The sequence below is a fragment of the Procambarus clarkii genome, chromosome 24 (genome assembly GCF_040958095.1).
Source record: "Procambarus clarkii isolate CNS0578487 chromosome 24, FALCON_Pclarkii_2.0, whole genome shotgun sequence".
Taxonomy (NCBI): Eukaryota; Metazoa; Arthropoda; class Malacostraca; order Decapoda; family Cambaridae; genus Procambarus; species Procambarus clarkii.
Window position 1 is genome coordinate 2832348 of NC_091173.1, and position 13629 is coordinate 2845976.

The 13629-nt window shown below is 44.9% G+C and overlaps 1 protein-coding gene across 4 annotated transcripts in view; it reads left to right on the forward strand.

Moving 5' to 3' along the window:
* LOC123761800 (uncharacterized) overlaps positions 1 to 13629 on the forward strand; it is a 653931-nt gene that overhangs the window by 142886 nt on the left and 497416 nt on the right. For all 4 annotated transcript variants that reach the window (XM_069330457.1, XM_069330459.1, XM_069330458.1 and 1 more), the window contains one exon: positions 2933 to 3305. In XM_069330457.1, the coding sequence (XP_069186558.1) occupies positions 2933 to 3305 (373 nt within the window). The remainder of the gene's footprint in view (positions 1 to 2932; positions 3306 to 13629) is intronic.

The following is a 13629-nucleotide window of genomic DNA, read 5'->3' on the forward strand; positions in this document are numbered from 1 at the left end:
CACAAGTTTATTTTGAAAAGGAACCAAAGAAGTCGTTTGAAGATTCCTAGATGGACGAAATAATGCTGTGGTGCTGTGGCTAGCGCTGTGAACATCGTGAACAGCATTGAATCACTGATATTTGAACATTGTACCCAGTCATTATCACACTTGGGCTCTTCTATAATACTATTATGGCTAAATAAAACAGATTATATACTGTATATATTTTGACTGTTAGGCGATGCTGTGGTCACACGCTGAACAGCAGTGCTGTGCGCTCATGCTGCGAGTGCCAGCCTTGGTTGCTCACTCACTATTGAGGCTCTGACACCCGGCAATGTGGACCATGTTTTTTTTAAAGATGGTGTCTGTTTACAAGAGCCCTGAGGAAGCTGTTGTGAACCCCATGTATCCGCGGGAGTTTTGAATGGAACGTGAAAAATAAAAACACCTGGAGGCGCGTTGCGCACCCGAAGCCTGGGTCTGCAGGCGCGTTGCGCAGTTAAAGGGTTAATAATGTAGTGTGCACACTATCTTTCTTGGGCGCATTTACAAAATCAACTGATAGATCCCAGTTATCCCATGGAGTAATTGGCTGATTAATCATTAGTTGAGTGGGGTACATATTTAATATTTTGATGGAGTTGGCTACCTTGTAGAACCAATATACATAATCAGATTTCGTTCTTCTTCTATAGACCTCAGGTGAGTGCAGCATATTAGAAAGTTTAGCTTGAAACTTCATGTGTTGTCTAGATCTACTCAATGCCTTCACGCCGAAAACTGTGCTAATAGACAAAATTCTCTCACTTATGGTAGGTAATTTTAACTCTGCTCTCATATTAACTATTCTCGTGGACTTTGGAGCCCCAAGGATGAGACGCATAGCTTCATTTTGCAAGGTTTCAAGAGATTTCAGCTCTTTGTCAGTATACAGTGTGAGATGTAGAGCAGTGTAGTCAATCACAGAGCGTATAAATGATACATAAACATTCTAGCAAGTCTCACGTTAAGTCCATGATTGACACCAACAAGGACCCGCAAGGGCTTTAATCTCTCCCAAAGTCTCCTCTTGAGAGAAGAAAGGTACCCAGGGTCGTTAATGGGGACACCAAGGTATCTGTAAGACTCGCAGTTCTCAAGTGCTCGCCCATCTATATGATAATTGGCTGGTGGAATACCACATGGAATGAGGGCACAAGTTTTCTGTTCAGAGATAAGGAGGCCACATTCCTCAGCTCTAGTAGCAAAAGCGTCGAGCAGAACTTGCATTCTAGGCTCGGTGGCAGCCTGTAAACATATATCATCAGCATAACAAATGACAGTGTCTTCATTATTAGTTGGAAGATCTTTAATAAGGTTATGCATCAGAACATTGAACAACAAGGGACTGAGGACTCCTCCTTGTGGAGTTCCCAGTTCAAAGTGTTTGCTCTCTGTGCTTTTAACACCATTAAACAAAACATATGCTGTTCAATTAGACAAATAGCCCTTTATCCATTTCAGTAATTTTCCTTGTATTCCCAGCTCGGCAAGCTGTTCCAATATGATTTCTCTGTTTGCTGTATCAAAAGCTGCTGCTAGGTCGATGAAGACTGTTTGAGGGGAAGCTTCAATATGTGCGAAGTACTCAGCAAAACAGTGTTGTGTACTGAGCCCAGGCATAAATCCAAACAGTTGAGGTGACAGGTGCCCCTGTATACGATACATGAGTCGGTTAAGAACAATACGTTCAAGCACTTTGCAAACACACGATGTTAGAGATATGGGTCTATAATTATCTGAGTGTGGTTTGGGGATGGGAACAATGACACTCTTTGTCCAAGCATTAGGTAATACTCCTTCATGTAAACTCATTCTGTACAACACTAATAGTGGATTACCTGGTACGTGTGAGACTAATCTCAGTAGACTGTAAGTAATACCATCCTCTCCAGGAGCAGTTGATTTTCCCATCTTTAGTGCATGATTTAATTCCCATTCAGTTACATCATTAAGGTCCGACACGTCGATAGCTGTACAGGCAAGATTGATGGTTCGTTGTCTGTTGGGGCGTGTGTCATCAAGTTTGTGCTGTATGTTAATTGGGAGTGAGTTGTAGCTTGATGTTAGTGCCCATTGATCAAGGAGGATGTTTGCTTGTTCTAGTGGGCTGTGGTGCAGCGGTTTGGTTGGGCTGCTTCTAGAGATTTTTCGTATCTTTTCCCAAACTTCAACAAGTGTTGTTTGCTCATTTATACTTTGTAGGAACTCTTCCCAATGTTTATTACGTATAACGTTGCTCATGTCTCTCACCTCTCTATTTGCAACTAGAAATGCATGCAAGTCACCTTGTGCTTTGGTTCGTTTGTACGTATCTCCAAGTTGCTTTACTCGTTCATGTTCTTTAACAAATACGGGGTCAAGGACCCACTTGGGTAGTGGTAGGTGTTGCCCACTTCTGCTAGGTTTACGACCTGTTCCCCAACACACCCATGTGTCGTAGTAGGTAGTAATCGTATCAACGAGATCTCAGGAGAAGGCTTGTACATTCGTTATTGTGTAATCTTGATACTATTTTGATATACAATTAATAAAGTGGTCATGCAAGCCGTATGGAATATTCATTTTCCGTCTCTGATGTCTATTAGGTACATCACACTGTACCTCATAGGAAGCAGAAACTGCATAGTGATCACTAACTAAGTGATTTGCCAACGAACATTCCATCCTATCTTGCACAAGGTTTCTACCCATTACATAATCAAGTCTGCCTTCCAATAAATGAGTTTGGGTATCCGTAGTATACACGGTTAATCTGTTGTCATAAACATATTTGATAAATTTGCATCCATTATCGTTGTTAGTACTGTCTCCCAGCGTAATATGTCTAGCATTAAAATCTCCCATGTATATTGTCCCATGATTGTCTAGATTTTCTGTTATCATTAATTGCTTTTTCTATTTTCAGTTAATCTACAGAGAAAATAAGCATCATCAGTTCTGTTTTGTTCACTACCTTGCTTCTGGAGCACTTGGTGTGGAGCAGCCCATCATAATGTGTGACAAGAACATCTTAAACACTGAAAATGATTATCATTTACAACTATCAGATAATACTACAGAAGCTCCAGTCTCAAATAAATATGAAAAAATTAGAAATAGCAGAGCTTCTCCATTTTATGAATGTAGAAAATATTTGAAACAAGAAAATGGAGACAGGAGGAGCAAAACTGGACGACCACGTAATAGAGGAATGATAGCAGAAGGTGAACTTGAGAGTAATAAAATACCTATTGTTGAAGATGGACAGGAAAAGGGAAGAAAACAAGAGTTTACTAGTGGTAAGTATTTTTTAGCTTACCTCCATCTCATCATATGGTGGGTTGGGTTACCTATCAGTGCTCAACTATCAGTGGCTATAGGAAGTGTGATCTGGCTCTTTATGCCTTGCCACCCACCTATTTATACATTGTACACTAATTATGTCTCCCCATATTCATGTTCCCATAGTTTTCTTAGGGGGGGGGGGGGGGGGGAGTCCCTACGGCTCCCTGGAGCTATCCAGGCTGATATGGATATATTAGACTTTGACATCAGCCAGTGTGAATGGAGTTCTTAGGTCTACTGGGGACCACGAACCAGAATCTGCTCCCCCCACCCCCCTCAAAGAGGGACAAGGAGCAATGGCTTATAGAATTGCACATGTGATTTGGAGCATTCTGTGTCTGTCATCGACCGGGTCAGGCACTCAGAAGGATAAGCATCCCAAAACAAACTCCTATTCTGGTTGAAACTATTACTGAAAGTCATACGAGTGGACAGAACTCCCCAAAGAAAAACGAGTATGATGTCACCACATACCGCGCCGCCGTCTGCGCTGCTCCCCCCTCCCTGGGAGGGGGAAGGGGGAGCCCCAGAATCCTCATGCCGGTTACCCACACCTTCAGTTCTTAGCTGATGTCTAGGTGTTGGTTGTGTGACTCTAGCTCCTGATTCTTGTGTTCAGTGCTGTGCCTTGGTGTTTTTTTTTTTTTTCTACCACAGACGTGGCCACACATTTACAATGCTAACCAGCATATATACATTTTCTTCTGTCCTCCATGGACAGGGTTAGAGAAATGTTAAACATATAGTTCAAGGGTTTATTGAACACTCAACCACAGAAGGTGATTTGGTGCTTTTAAAATGCTAAGCTAACCTACATACGTAAATGCATAGATACACAAATTTACGTATGCCCTACATAAAGTGTTAGATGTGTCTTTTACATAGTGTCATTAATGTACATTCACAAAGGTGAAATGTAATTCTGATCAGCTTCCATATATACTTTATACCCATACATATATATACACACTCACACATATACATACATATATACACACACACACATGCACACCAACATAGATGGAGTGAGATCGAAGATACTGGAGTTAAGTGATGTAATACAGCTGCAGACACCAGACATTGTTGTACTTAATCAAACTAGAAATGCTCTACAAATCAAGGGGCCCAGAATGTGGAATGACCTTCCCAACCATGTTAAAGACTGTACCTCTCTCAACCAGTTTAAGTTAAAAGCGAAGCTATACCTAATAAATTCCCTGTAACCTACCTTACCCTTCTATTGTCAACCAATGTCTGTTTTTTTCTTTAAAGAGCGCTGTTTGTCGACATAATTGTATTTGTGCTGCTTTTTCATCTATGTTTTCATTTCTTGTTTTCATTCTACTCATTATGCTCAATTAGTATTAAGCTTGTCATTTAAGTTTATCATGCCCGAAACGCTTTGCGTAATAGTGGCTTTAGGCATTGTATGTACTAGCTCTACCTATAAGTTAAACAATCCTTGTAAATATTTATTGTATGTATGTACTTTACCTAAATAAAATTGTATTGTATTGTTGTATTGTATTGTTGTACTCACGGAGACAAAACTTGAAGATTTTAATTTTAAATCGCAGTCTAAAGCAGTTTAAAGCAGTCTCCGTGGTGTAGTGGTAAGACACTCGCCTGGCGTTCCGCGAGCGCTATGTCATGGGTTCGTATCCTGGCCGGGGAGGATTTACTGGGCGCAATTCCTTAACTGTAGCCTCTGTTTAACGCAACAGTAAAATGTGTACTTGGATGAAAAAACGATTCTTCGCGGCAGGGGATCGTATTCCAGGGACCATAGGATTAAGGACTTGCCCGAAACGCTACGCGTACTAGTGGCTGTACAAGAATGTAACAACTCTTGTATATATCTCAAAAAAAAAAAAAAAAAAAAAAAAAAATGAGGTCATATTCCCAAGGGGCTACTCAATTTGGAGACGGGACACAAAAATTAGGAAAGGCGGTGGCGTTGCTGTGCTGGTAAAAGAACACCTACAGGTGAACGAAATAATGACTGCCAATCCACAAGAAGTTGACATAATAGCACTAGAGATCTGCCATGAGGATGATAAACTAATGATGATAAATGCATATAGTCCACCGCCAAGCAGCACATGGTCAAAGGAGGAGCTAGATAGTAAACGTGAAGGTCTTATAACAATAATGAGAGAGATTATAGCGAGAGCGGATAACGATAGATCACGACTGTTGATAGTCGGTGACTTCAACTTGAAATCCATAGACTGGGAAGCATATGAAGCTAAAACAGAAGATTTTTGGACCTGTAAATTTGTAGACCTCATCCTGGAAACATTCTTGTATCAACATGTTAAACAAGCTACGAGGATGAGGGAAGGGGACGTTCCCTCCATGCTAGATTTGATATTTACCAGGAAGGAGGAAGAGATATTTGACATTCAGTACCTTCCTCCCTTGGGTAAAAGTGACCATGTCTTTTTGGGAATAAAGTATGCAATGCGTTATAAGCTGGAAGAAAATAAGGAGGTTGAAGCAGTTGAAAAACCAGACTTCAGGAGAGGACATTATGGTGACCTTAGAAATTTTTTTAGTGAGTATAATTGGACAGACTTGATGCTAGGCAAGGAAGTGAATGAGATGTATGTCAAGTTTTGTGAAATATATGATAAAGGCACAAAAAAATTTATACCAAAACAGAGATGCAGAACTAGGAAACAGGATTGGTTCAATAGAAATTGCGAGAGGGCTAGAGACCAAAAGACACAAAAATGGAATCAATACAGGAAGAGGCCGAACCCCCAAACATACCAGCGATACAAAGATGCGAGAAACAACTACACGGCAGTGAGGAGAGAGGCAGAAAGAAATTTTGAAAAAGGGTTTGCAGACAAATGAAAAACAGAACCAGGTCTATTCTATAAATTCATAAACAACAAATTGCAGGTAAAGGATAATATTCACAGGTTGAAAATGGGAAATAGATTCACGGAAGATGAAAAGGAAATGTGTGAAACACTAAACGAAAAGTTCCAAAGTGTGTTTGTACAAAATGAAATCTTTAGGGAACCAGATACAATAAGAATTCCAGAGAACAACATAGAGCACATAGTGGTGACTAGAGACGAAGTGGAAAAAATGCTCAAGGAGCTCGGTAAGAACAAAGCAGCTGGCCCAGATGGCGTTTCACCATGGGTTCTGAGAGAATGTGCATCTGAGCTCAGCATTCCACTTCACCTGATCTTTCAGGCATCCCTGTGTACAGGAATCGTAGCAGACGGGTGGAAACAGGCTAACATAGTTCCAATCTACAAAAGTGGCAGCAGGGAAGACCCCCTCAATTATAGACCTGTATCATTGACAAGTGTAATAGTGAAAGTATTGGAAAAACTAATCAAAACTAAATGGGTAGAACACCTAGAGAGAAATGATATAATATCAGACAGACAGTATGGTTTTCGATCTGGAAGATCCTGTGTATCGAATTTACTCTGTTTCTATGATCGAGCCACAGAGATATTACAGGAAAGAGATGGTTGGGTTGACTGCATCTATCTGGACCTAAAAAAGGCTTTCGACAGAGTTCCACATAAGAGGTTGTTCTGGAAACTGGAAAATATTGGAGGGGTGACAGGTAAGCTTCTATCATGGATGAAAAATTTTCTGACATAGAAAAATGAGGGCAGTAATCGGAGGCAATGTATCGGAATGGAGAAATGTCACAAGTGGAGTACCACAGGGTTCAGTTCTTGCACCAGTGATGTTTATTGTGTACATAAATGATCTACCAGTTGGTATACAGAATTATATGAACATGTTTGCTGATGATGCTAAGATAATAGGAAGGATAAGAAATTTAGATGATTGTCATGCCCTTCAAGAAGACCTGGACAAAATAAGTAGATGGAGCACCACTTGGCAAATGGAATTTAATGTTAATAAATGTCATGTTATGGAATGTGGAATAGGAGAACATAGAGCCCACACAACCTATATATTATGTAAGAAATCTAAAGAATTCTGATAAAGAAAGAGATCTAGGGGTGGTTCTAGATAGAAAACTATCACCTGAGGACCACATAAAGAATATTGTGCAAGGAGCCTATGCTATGCTTTCTAACTTCAGAATTGCATTTAATTACATGGATGGCGATATACTAAAGAAATTGTTCATGACTTTTGTTAGGCCAAAGCTAGAATATGCAGCTGTTGTGTGGTGCCCATATCTAAAGAAGCACATCAACAAACTGGAAAAGGTGCAAAGACATGCTACTAAGTGGCTCCCAGAACTGAAGGGTAAGAGCTACGAGGAGAGGTTAGAAGCATTAAACATGCCAAAACTAGAAGATAGAAGAAAAAGAGGTGATATGATCACTACATACAAAATAGTAACAGGAAATGATAAAATCGACAGGGAAGATTTCCTGAGACCTGGCACTTCAAGAACAAGAGGTCATAGATTTAAACTAGCTAAACACAGATGCCGAAGAAATATAAGAAAATTCACCTTCGCAAATAGAGTGGTAGACGGTTGGAACAAGTTAAGTGAGAAGGTGGTGAAGGCCAAGACCGTCAGTAGTTTCAAAACGTTATATGACAAAGAGTGCTGGGAAGACGGGACACCACGAGCGTAGCTCTCATCCTGTAACTACACTTAGGTAATTACACACATGCTGTGCCTTGTGTGGAGCGCTGTCTTACGGATGGTGCGCGAGCTGGGAGTAATCTTCACACGTACTTGGGCTGCATGCACCTAGAGTTCCCTTCCCTAAGTGCCCTGTAAATACCACCTTTGGGGCTTGGGAGCATCTTCCACAAGTCACCTTGGGGTCTACCTCTGCTTAGTCTTTTGCTGCTTGGTAATTGACTAACCTAAGTGTGCCCGGGTGGGGGGGGGGTCCTCCTCCCTGGTTTACCTTTGGGTAAGTGGTAGTTTGCACTGGTAGGGGCGCGGGGTACTGCACAGCTAGTTATCACCACTTATAGCGGCCGGCTCTGTTCCACCTGGGTACGTTGTCCTCTTGCAGGGATTATTCTTTTGTTTTTGTTTTCTGCCTGGTTGGAGGGGGGGGTCTGCCTATGGGTGGTTGCCCCTGTATGTCCATATTTATTTATGTATATATATATATATATATATATATATATATATATATATATATATTAGTATATTTTGGTAGCAGTCTTTCCTGTAGACATATATTATTAAATATGACCGAAAAAGTAAGATTAATAATTCTAACACAAATTTTCTCAATCTTTCGTACATTACGCTTCACTGTTGGAGGTAAATAAAAAATCAATTCTCCAAAATTCATTTTTATTTCTAGTCTGACGCGACACGGGCGCGTTTCGTAAAACTTATTACATTTTCAAAGACTTTAGTTCACAAATACACAACTGAATAGAACTTACGTATCTCCGATTTTATATCTACATTTGAGTGAGGTGGAAGGGGTGATGTGGCATTAACACAAGACAGAACAAAATGTGGTATTAATAGGGTATTAATTTCATCAACACAAGACAGAACAAGAGTATTAATAGGGTATTAATTTCATCAACACAAGACAGAACATGAAGCAATGGATATTGAATAGAAGTGTTTGTAGAAAGCCTATTGGTCCATATTTCTTGATGCTTCTATATTGGAGCGGAGTCTTGAGGTGGGTAGAATATAGTTGTGCAATAATTGGCTGTTGATTGCTGGTGTTGACTTCTTGATGTGTAGTGCCTCGCAAACGTCAAGCCGCCTGCTATCGCTGTATCTATCGATGATTTCTGTGTTGTTTACTAGGATTTCTCTGGCGATGGTTTGGTTGTGGGAAGAGATTATATGTTCCTTAATGGAGCCCTGTTGCTTATGCATCGTTAAACGCCTAGAAAGAGATGTTGTTGTCTTGCCTATATACTGGGTTTTTTGGAGCTTACAGTCCCCAAGTGGGCATTTGAAGGCATAGACGACGTTAGTCTCTTTTAAAGCGTTCTGTTTTGTGTCTGGAGAGTTTCTCATGAGTAGGCTGGCCGTTTTTCTGGTTTTATAGTAAATTGTCAGTTGTATCCTCTGATTTTTGTCTGTAGGGATAACGTTTCTATTAACAATATCTTTCAGGACCCTTTCCTCTGTTTTATGAGCTGTGGAAAAGAAGTTCCTGTAAAATAGTCTAATAGGGGGTATAGGTGTTGTGTTAGTTGTCTCTTCAGAGGTTGCATGGCTTTTCACTTTCCTTCTTATGATGTCTTCGACGAAACCATTGGAGAAGCCGTTATTGACTAGGACCTGCCTTACCCTACAGAGTTCTTCGTAGACTTGCTTCCATTCTGAGCTGTGGCTGAGAGCACGGTCGACATAAGCGTTAACAACACTCCTCTTGTACCTGTCTGGGCAGTCGCTGTTGGCATTTAGGCACATTCCTATGTTTGTTTCCTTAGTGTAGACTGCAGTGTGGAAACCTCCGCCCTTTTCTATGACTGTTACATCTAGAAAGGGCAGCTTCCCATCCTTTTCCATCTCGTAAGTGAAACGCAGCACGGAACTCTGCACAAATGCCTCCTTCAGCTCCTGCAGATGTCTGACATCAGGTACCTGTGTAAAAATGTCGTCAACATACCTGCAGTATATGGCCGGTTTCAAGTTCATGTCGACTAAGACTTTTTGCTCGATGGTACCCATGTAGAAGTTTGCAAACAGGACACCTAGGGGAGAACCCATGGCGACCCCATCTACTTGCTTATACATGTGCCCATCCGGGCTCAAGAAGGGTGCCTCTTTAGTACAAGCTTGGAGTAGTTTCCTCAGAATATTTTCTGGTATGTCAAAAGGAGTGCAGGCTGGATCACGATACACTCTGTCGGCTATCATTCCGATTGTCTCGTCCACAGGTACATTGGTAAACAGCGATTCTACGTCCAACGAGGCTCTTATCCCTGTGGCCCGTGTGCCCCGCAGTAAGTCAACAAATTCCTTTGGAGACTTCAGGCTGAAGGCGCAAGGAACATAAGGAGTCAGCAGGCCGTTGAGTCGCTTCGCCAGTCTGTACGTGGGTGTGGGTATCTGGCTAATGATTGGCCGAAGTGGGTTTCCAGGCTTGTGCGTCTTGACATTTCCATACGCATATTTAGTACATACGCTTGTACTAAAGAGGCACCCACCAAGAGGAACCCAAGAGGTTCCGGTTGTTGCTGGTCGGCGAAGGGACCATCCTGGTCGCCACTTTGGTTCTCACAAGGCGCATCGGCCCTTTCGCAGTTCATCCCATTGACGGGGCGATGGGGGGGGGGGCGACTCGCCCAGTTTACTCATGCCTGGTCCCACGATTCGTGGGCTTTTCGGGTCGTTTCGTGCGGCCTGTGGTGGCTTTGGGTTGCTCTTCCTCCCTCGGGGATGTTCGGGGCTGGCGGGGCAGGCCTCTTCTCCTGCGCTTTGTTGGGTCATCTTGGAGTGGGATCGCTTGGGCGTGGTCGAAACGACGTCGTCCCTCAGGTGGGTTTCCCGCCTGTTTCCAGTCCCGAAACGGGACTGCGCGTACCTCCTTTCATATAAAAGGGGTGACGCCGAGGAAAATAAGACTCGCATCCCTACCAAAACAAAAAACACCTGAATACCTGCGCATTCATTCTGGATGCGTCCCGTCTGAACCCGTGGGTTTTGTGCCCCTCCTTTCGGATGACTATGCTGTCCCAGTTCCGTCTTCTTTTGGAGAGGGGCGCTTGGATGGTGTTCCTGGACCTCAAGGATGCGTATTGGTACGTCCCGGTTCATCCGGGGTTCAGGGACTGGCTCGGTTTTGTTGTGGGGCATCAGGGTTACCACTTTCGTTGTCTTCCCTTCGAGTTGAATCTGGCACCTCGTGTTTTCACACACCTTACTCGGGTCGTGGTGACCCGCCTGCATCTGCTAGGTGTTCAAGTGCTGGCCTATCTCGACAACTGGCTGGTTTAGTCTCCCAGCCAGTCTGCGTGTCTGTTCGCCAGGGATTTGGTTCTTTCCCAGCTCGCCAGGTTCGGGTTCTTGGTGAACTGGAGGAAGTCCCATCTGTTTCCCTCTCAGGTTCGGTTTTGGCTGGATCTGGTTTGGAATGCTCGCACTGCTTCCTTGTCTGTTCCTCCAGCGGCTCTCTTGCGCCTGCAATCCCGCCTTCGCCCATTTCTGAGGGGTTCCCGGATCATGAGGTGGTTGCTCGAGAGTTTGTGCGGGAGCCTGAACTTTGCCATGATGGTCTACCCGCCGGGTCGGGTGTGGCTTCGTTGTGGCTTCTGGTTCCTTCGGGGCTGGCCCTTCCACCTCTCTCACGATCGTTGGGTTTGACCTCCAGGGGCTTTGCGTCGGTTGCTGCGTCGTCGATTTCCTCTTCGGGTTTTTCGGGTTTTTCGGGGTTCGGTGCCTTGGCGCCTTCCCGAGCCCTCGCTCGATGTGTACACGGACGTGTCGTCTCTTGGCTGGGGTTTTGTGACCAGTGTTCACCAGGCCGGTCAGGGGCGGTGGGGTCCGTCCTTCCGTTGGGCTCACAGCACGGTATGGGAGTTCGTGGCGGTGTGGATGTCATTCCGGAGGATTCGAGTCACTCGCGGATCAACGATCAGGCTCCATTCAGATTGTACCACGGTGGTTCATTGCCTGAACCACAGGGGTTCGATGCGGTCCTTGGCTTTTTGGGGCTGGTCCCTTCGGGTGACTCGTCTGCTGAGTTCTCGGAGTTTGGCACTCCTGGCGGTTCACGTCCGGGTGGTGTCCAACGTCCTGGTGGATGGCCTGTCCCGGTTCCTTCCCCTTTCCATGGAATGGACGGTCGATGCCGACTCCTTCAGTTGGCTGTGCTGGATGTTCGGGACTCCGGACGTGGATCTCTTCGTTTCGGCGTGGTCGAGGCATCTCACGGTATACGTGGCGCCCTTCCGCGACTGCGAAGCCGTCGGGGTCGACGCCTTCCGGCAGGACTGGGTGAGGTGGGGTTACCTGTACCTCTTTCCCTCGGTTCCACTGTTGCTCCAGGTTCTGACTCGCTTGGAGACTTACCGAGGCTCCTTGGTAGCCGGCCCAGCCTTGGTTTCAGGCGCTGCTTGCTCGGTGTCCGAACCCGAGGGTCTTCCCTCGGCTCCGCCTCTTTCAGCAGATCGGTCCAGCCCTGTACGAGGCTGGTTCTGTCTTCTCCTCGAATCTTCTCGTCTGGGTTTTTGACTCAAATTTATCATTCCTTGTATGGTGCGCAGGTGGCTTTGTTGTTGGTCTCCCACCTGCATGCTTCGTCTCGGCGGCAGTATGAGGTTTTCTGGCGGTCCTTCCGGTTTTTCCTATCACTGCGTTAGTGTTCTTCGGTCTCTGATAGGGTTGTTCTGTCCTTTCTCTCTTGGTTGTTTCAGGACCGTCATCTTATGCCGAATACTGTCGCTTCGTATCGCGCAACGTTGGCGGAGCCGCTTCAACTTGCTTTCGGTGTTGATGTTACGTCCACCCCATTTCGCAACTTGCCTCGTGCATTGTTTCACCTCTGGCCTGCTCATGCGCCTCCGGAGCCGTCTTGGTTCTTGAACCGCCTGCTCTCGTTTCTCTCTTTGCCTCGGTTTGTTGTGGCCCCTTCCATTCGGGATTGTTTTTCTAAGGCTCTTTTCCTGTTGGCATTGGCCTCGGGGGGTCGGGTTGGGGAGCTCTCCTCTGGCGCCGAGGTTTCTGCTCTTTCGGTCCTGGTGGTCGTTATGTTCGCTTGCAGCCGTCTCCCTTTTTTCTGGAGAAGAATGAGACGGCTGCGTTCCGGAGAGGGCCATGAGTTGTTGACGGGTTGGTTGGTCATGCTGGGGGTGCATCATGTGTTGTGTCCGGTTGCGGCCCTCCGCCATTATTTGCACGCCACGGGTTTTGTTGCCGAGGATGCACTTTGGGTTGTAGCCCGTTTCCCTTCTTCCCTGTTCCCGGGCTCGGGTCTCTCAGGTTGTCTGCAGGGTTATTAAGTGTAGCCAGCCTGCGGTTTTTCTCGGGCCCACGACATGCGTAAATTTGCTGCCTTGGCGGCTGTCTTTGGCAACATGTCTTGGGTGGACATTCAGGCCTGGATTTTTTCGAGATCAAACAGGGTCCTGGCTGCTCGCTACCCGGTGAATGTTCCTGGGCCTAGTCAGGCCTGCGTTGCTTTGGGTCAGTGGTTGCAGCCAGTTGTCTCGACTTCGCGTTGAGGAGTGAAGACGGACCACTGCCCGGGTAAGTCCCTGTTTTTCCTTATGTTTGGGTAGTTAGCTCCGGGGAGCCGACAGGGCTCCCCCCAGAAAACCAGCGTTGGGTGTCATGAAACGCCATTTTCTGGGCGAGTCCCGGTGGCTCCCCGG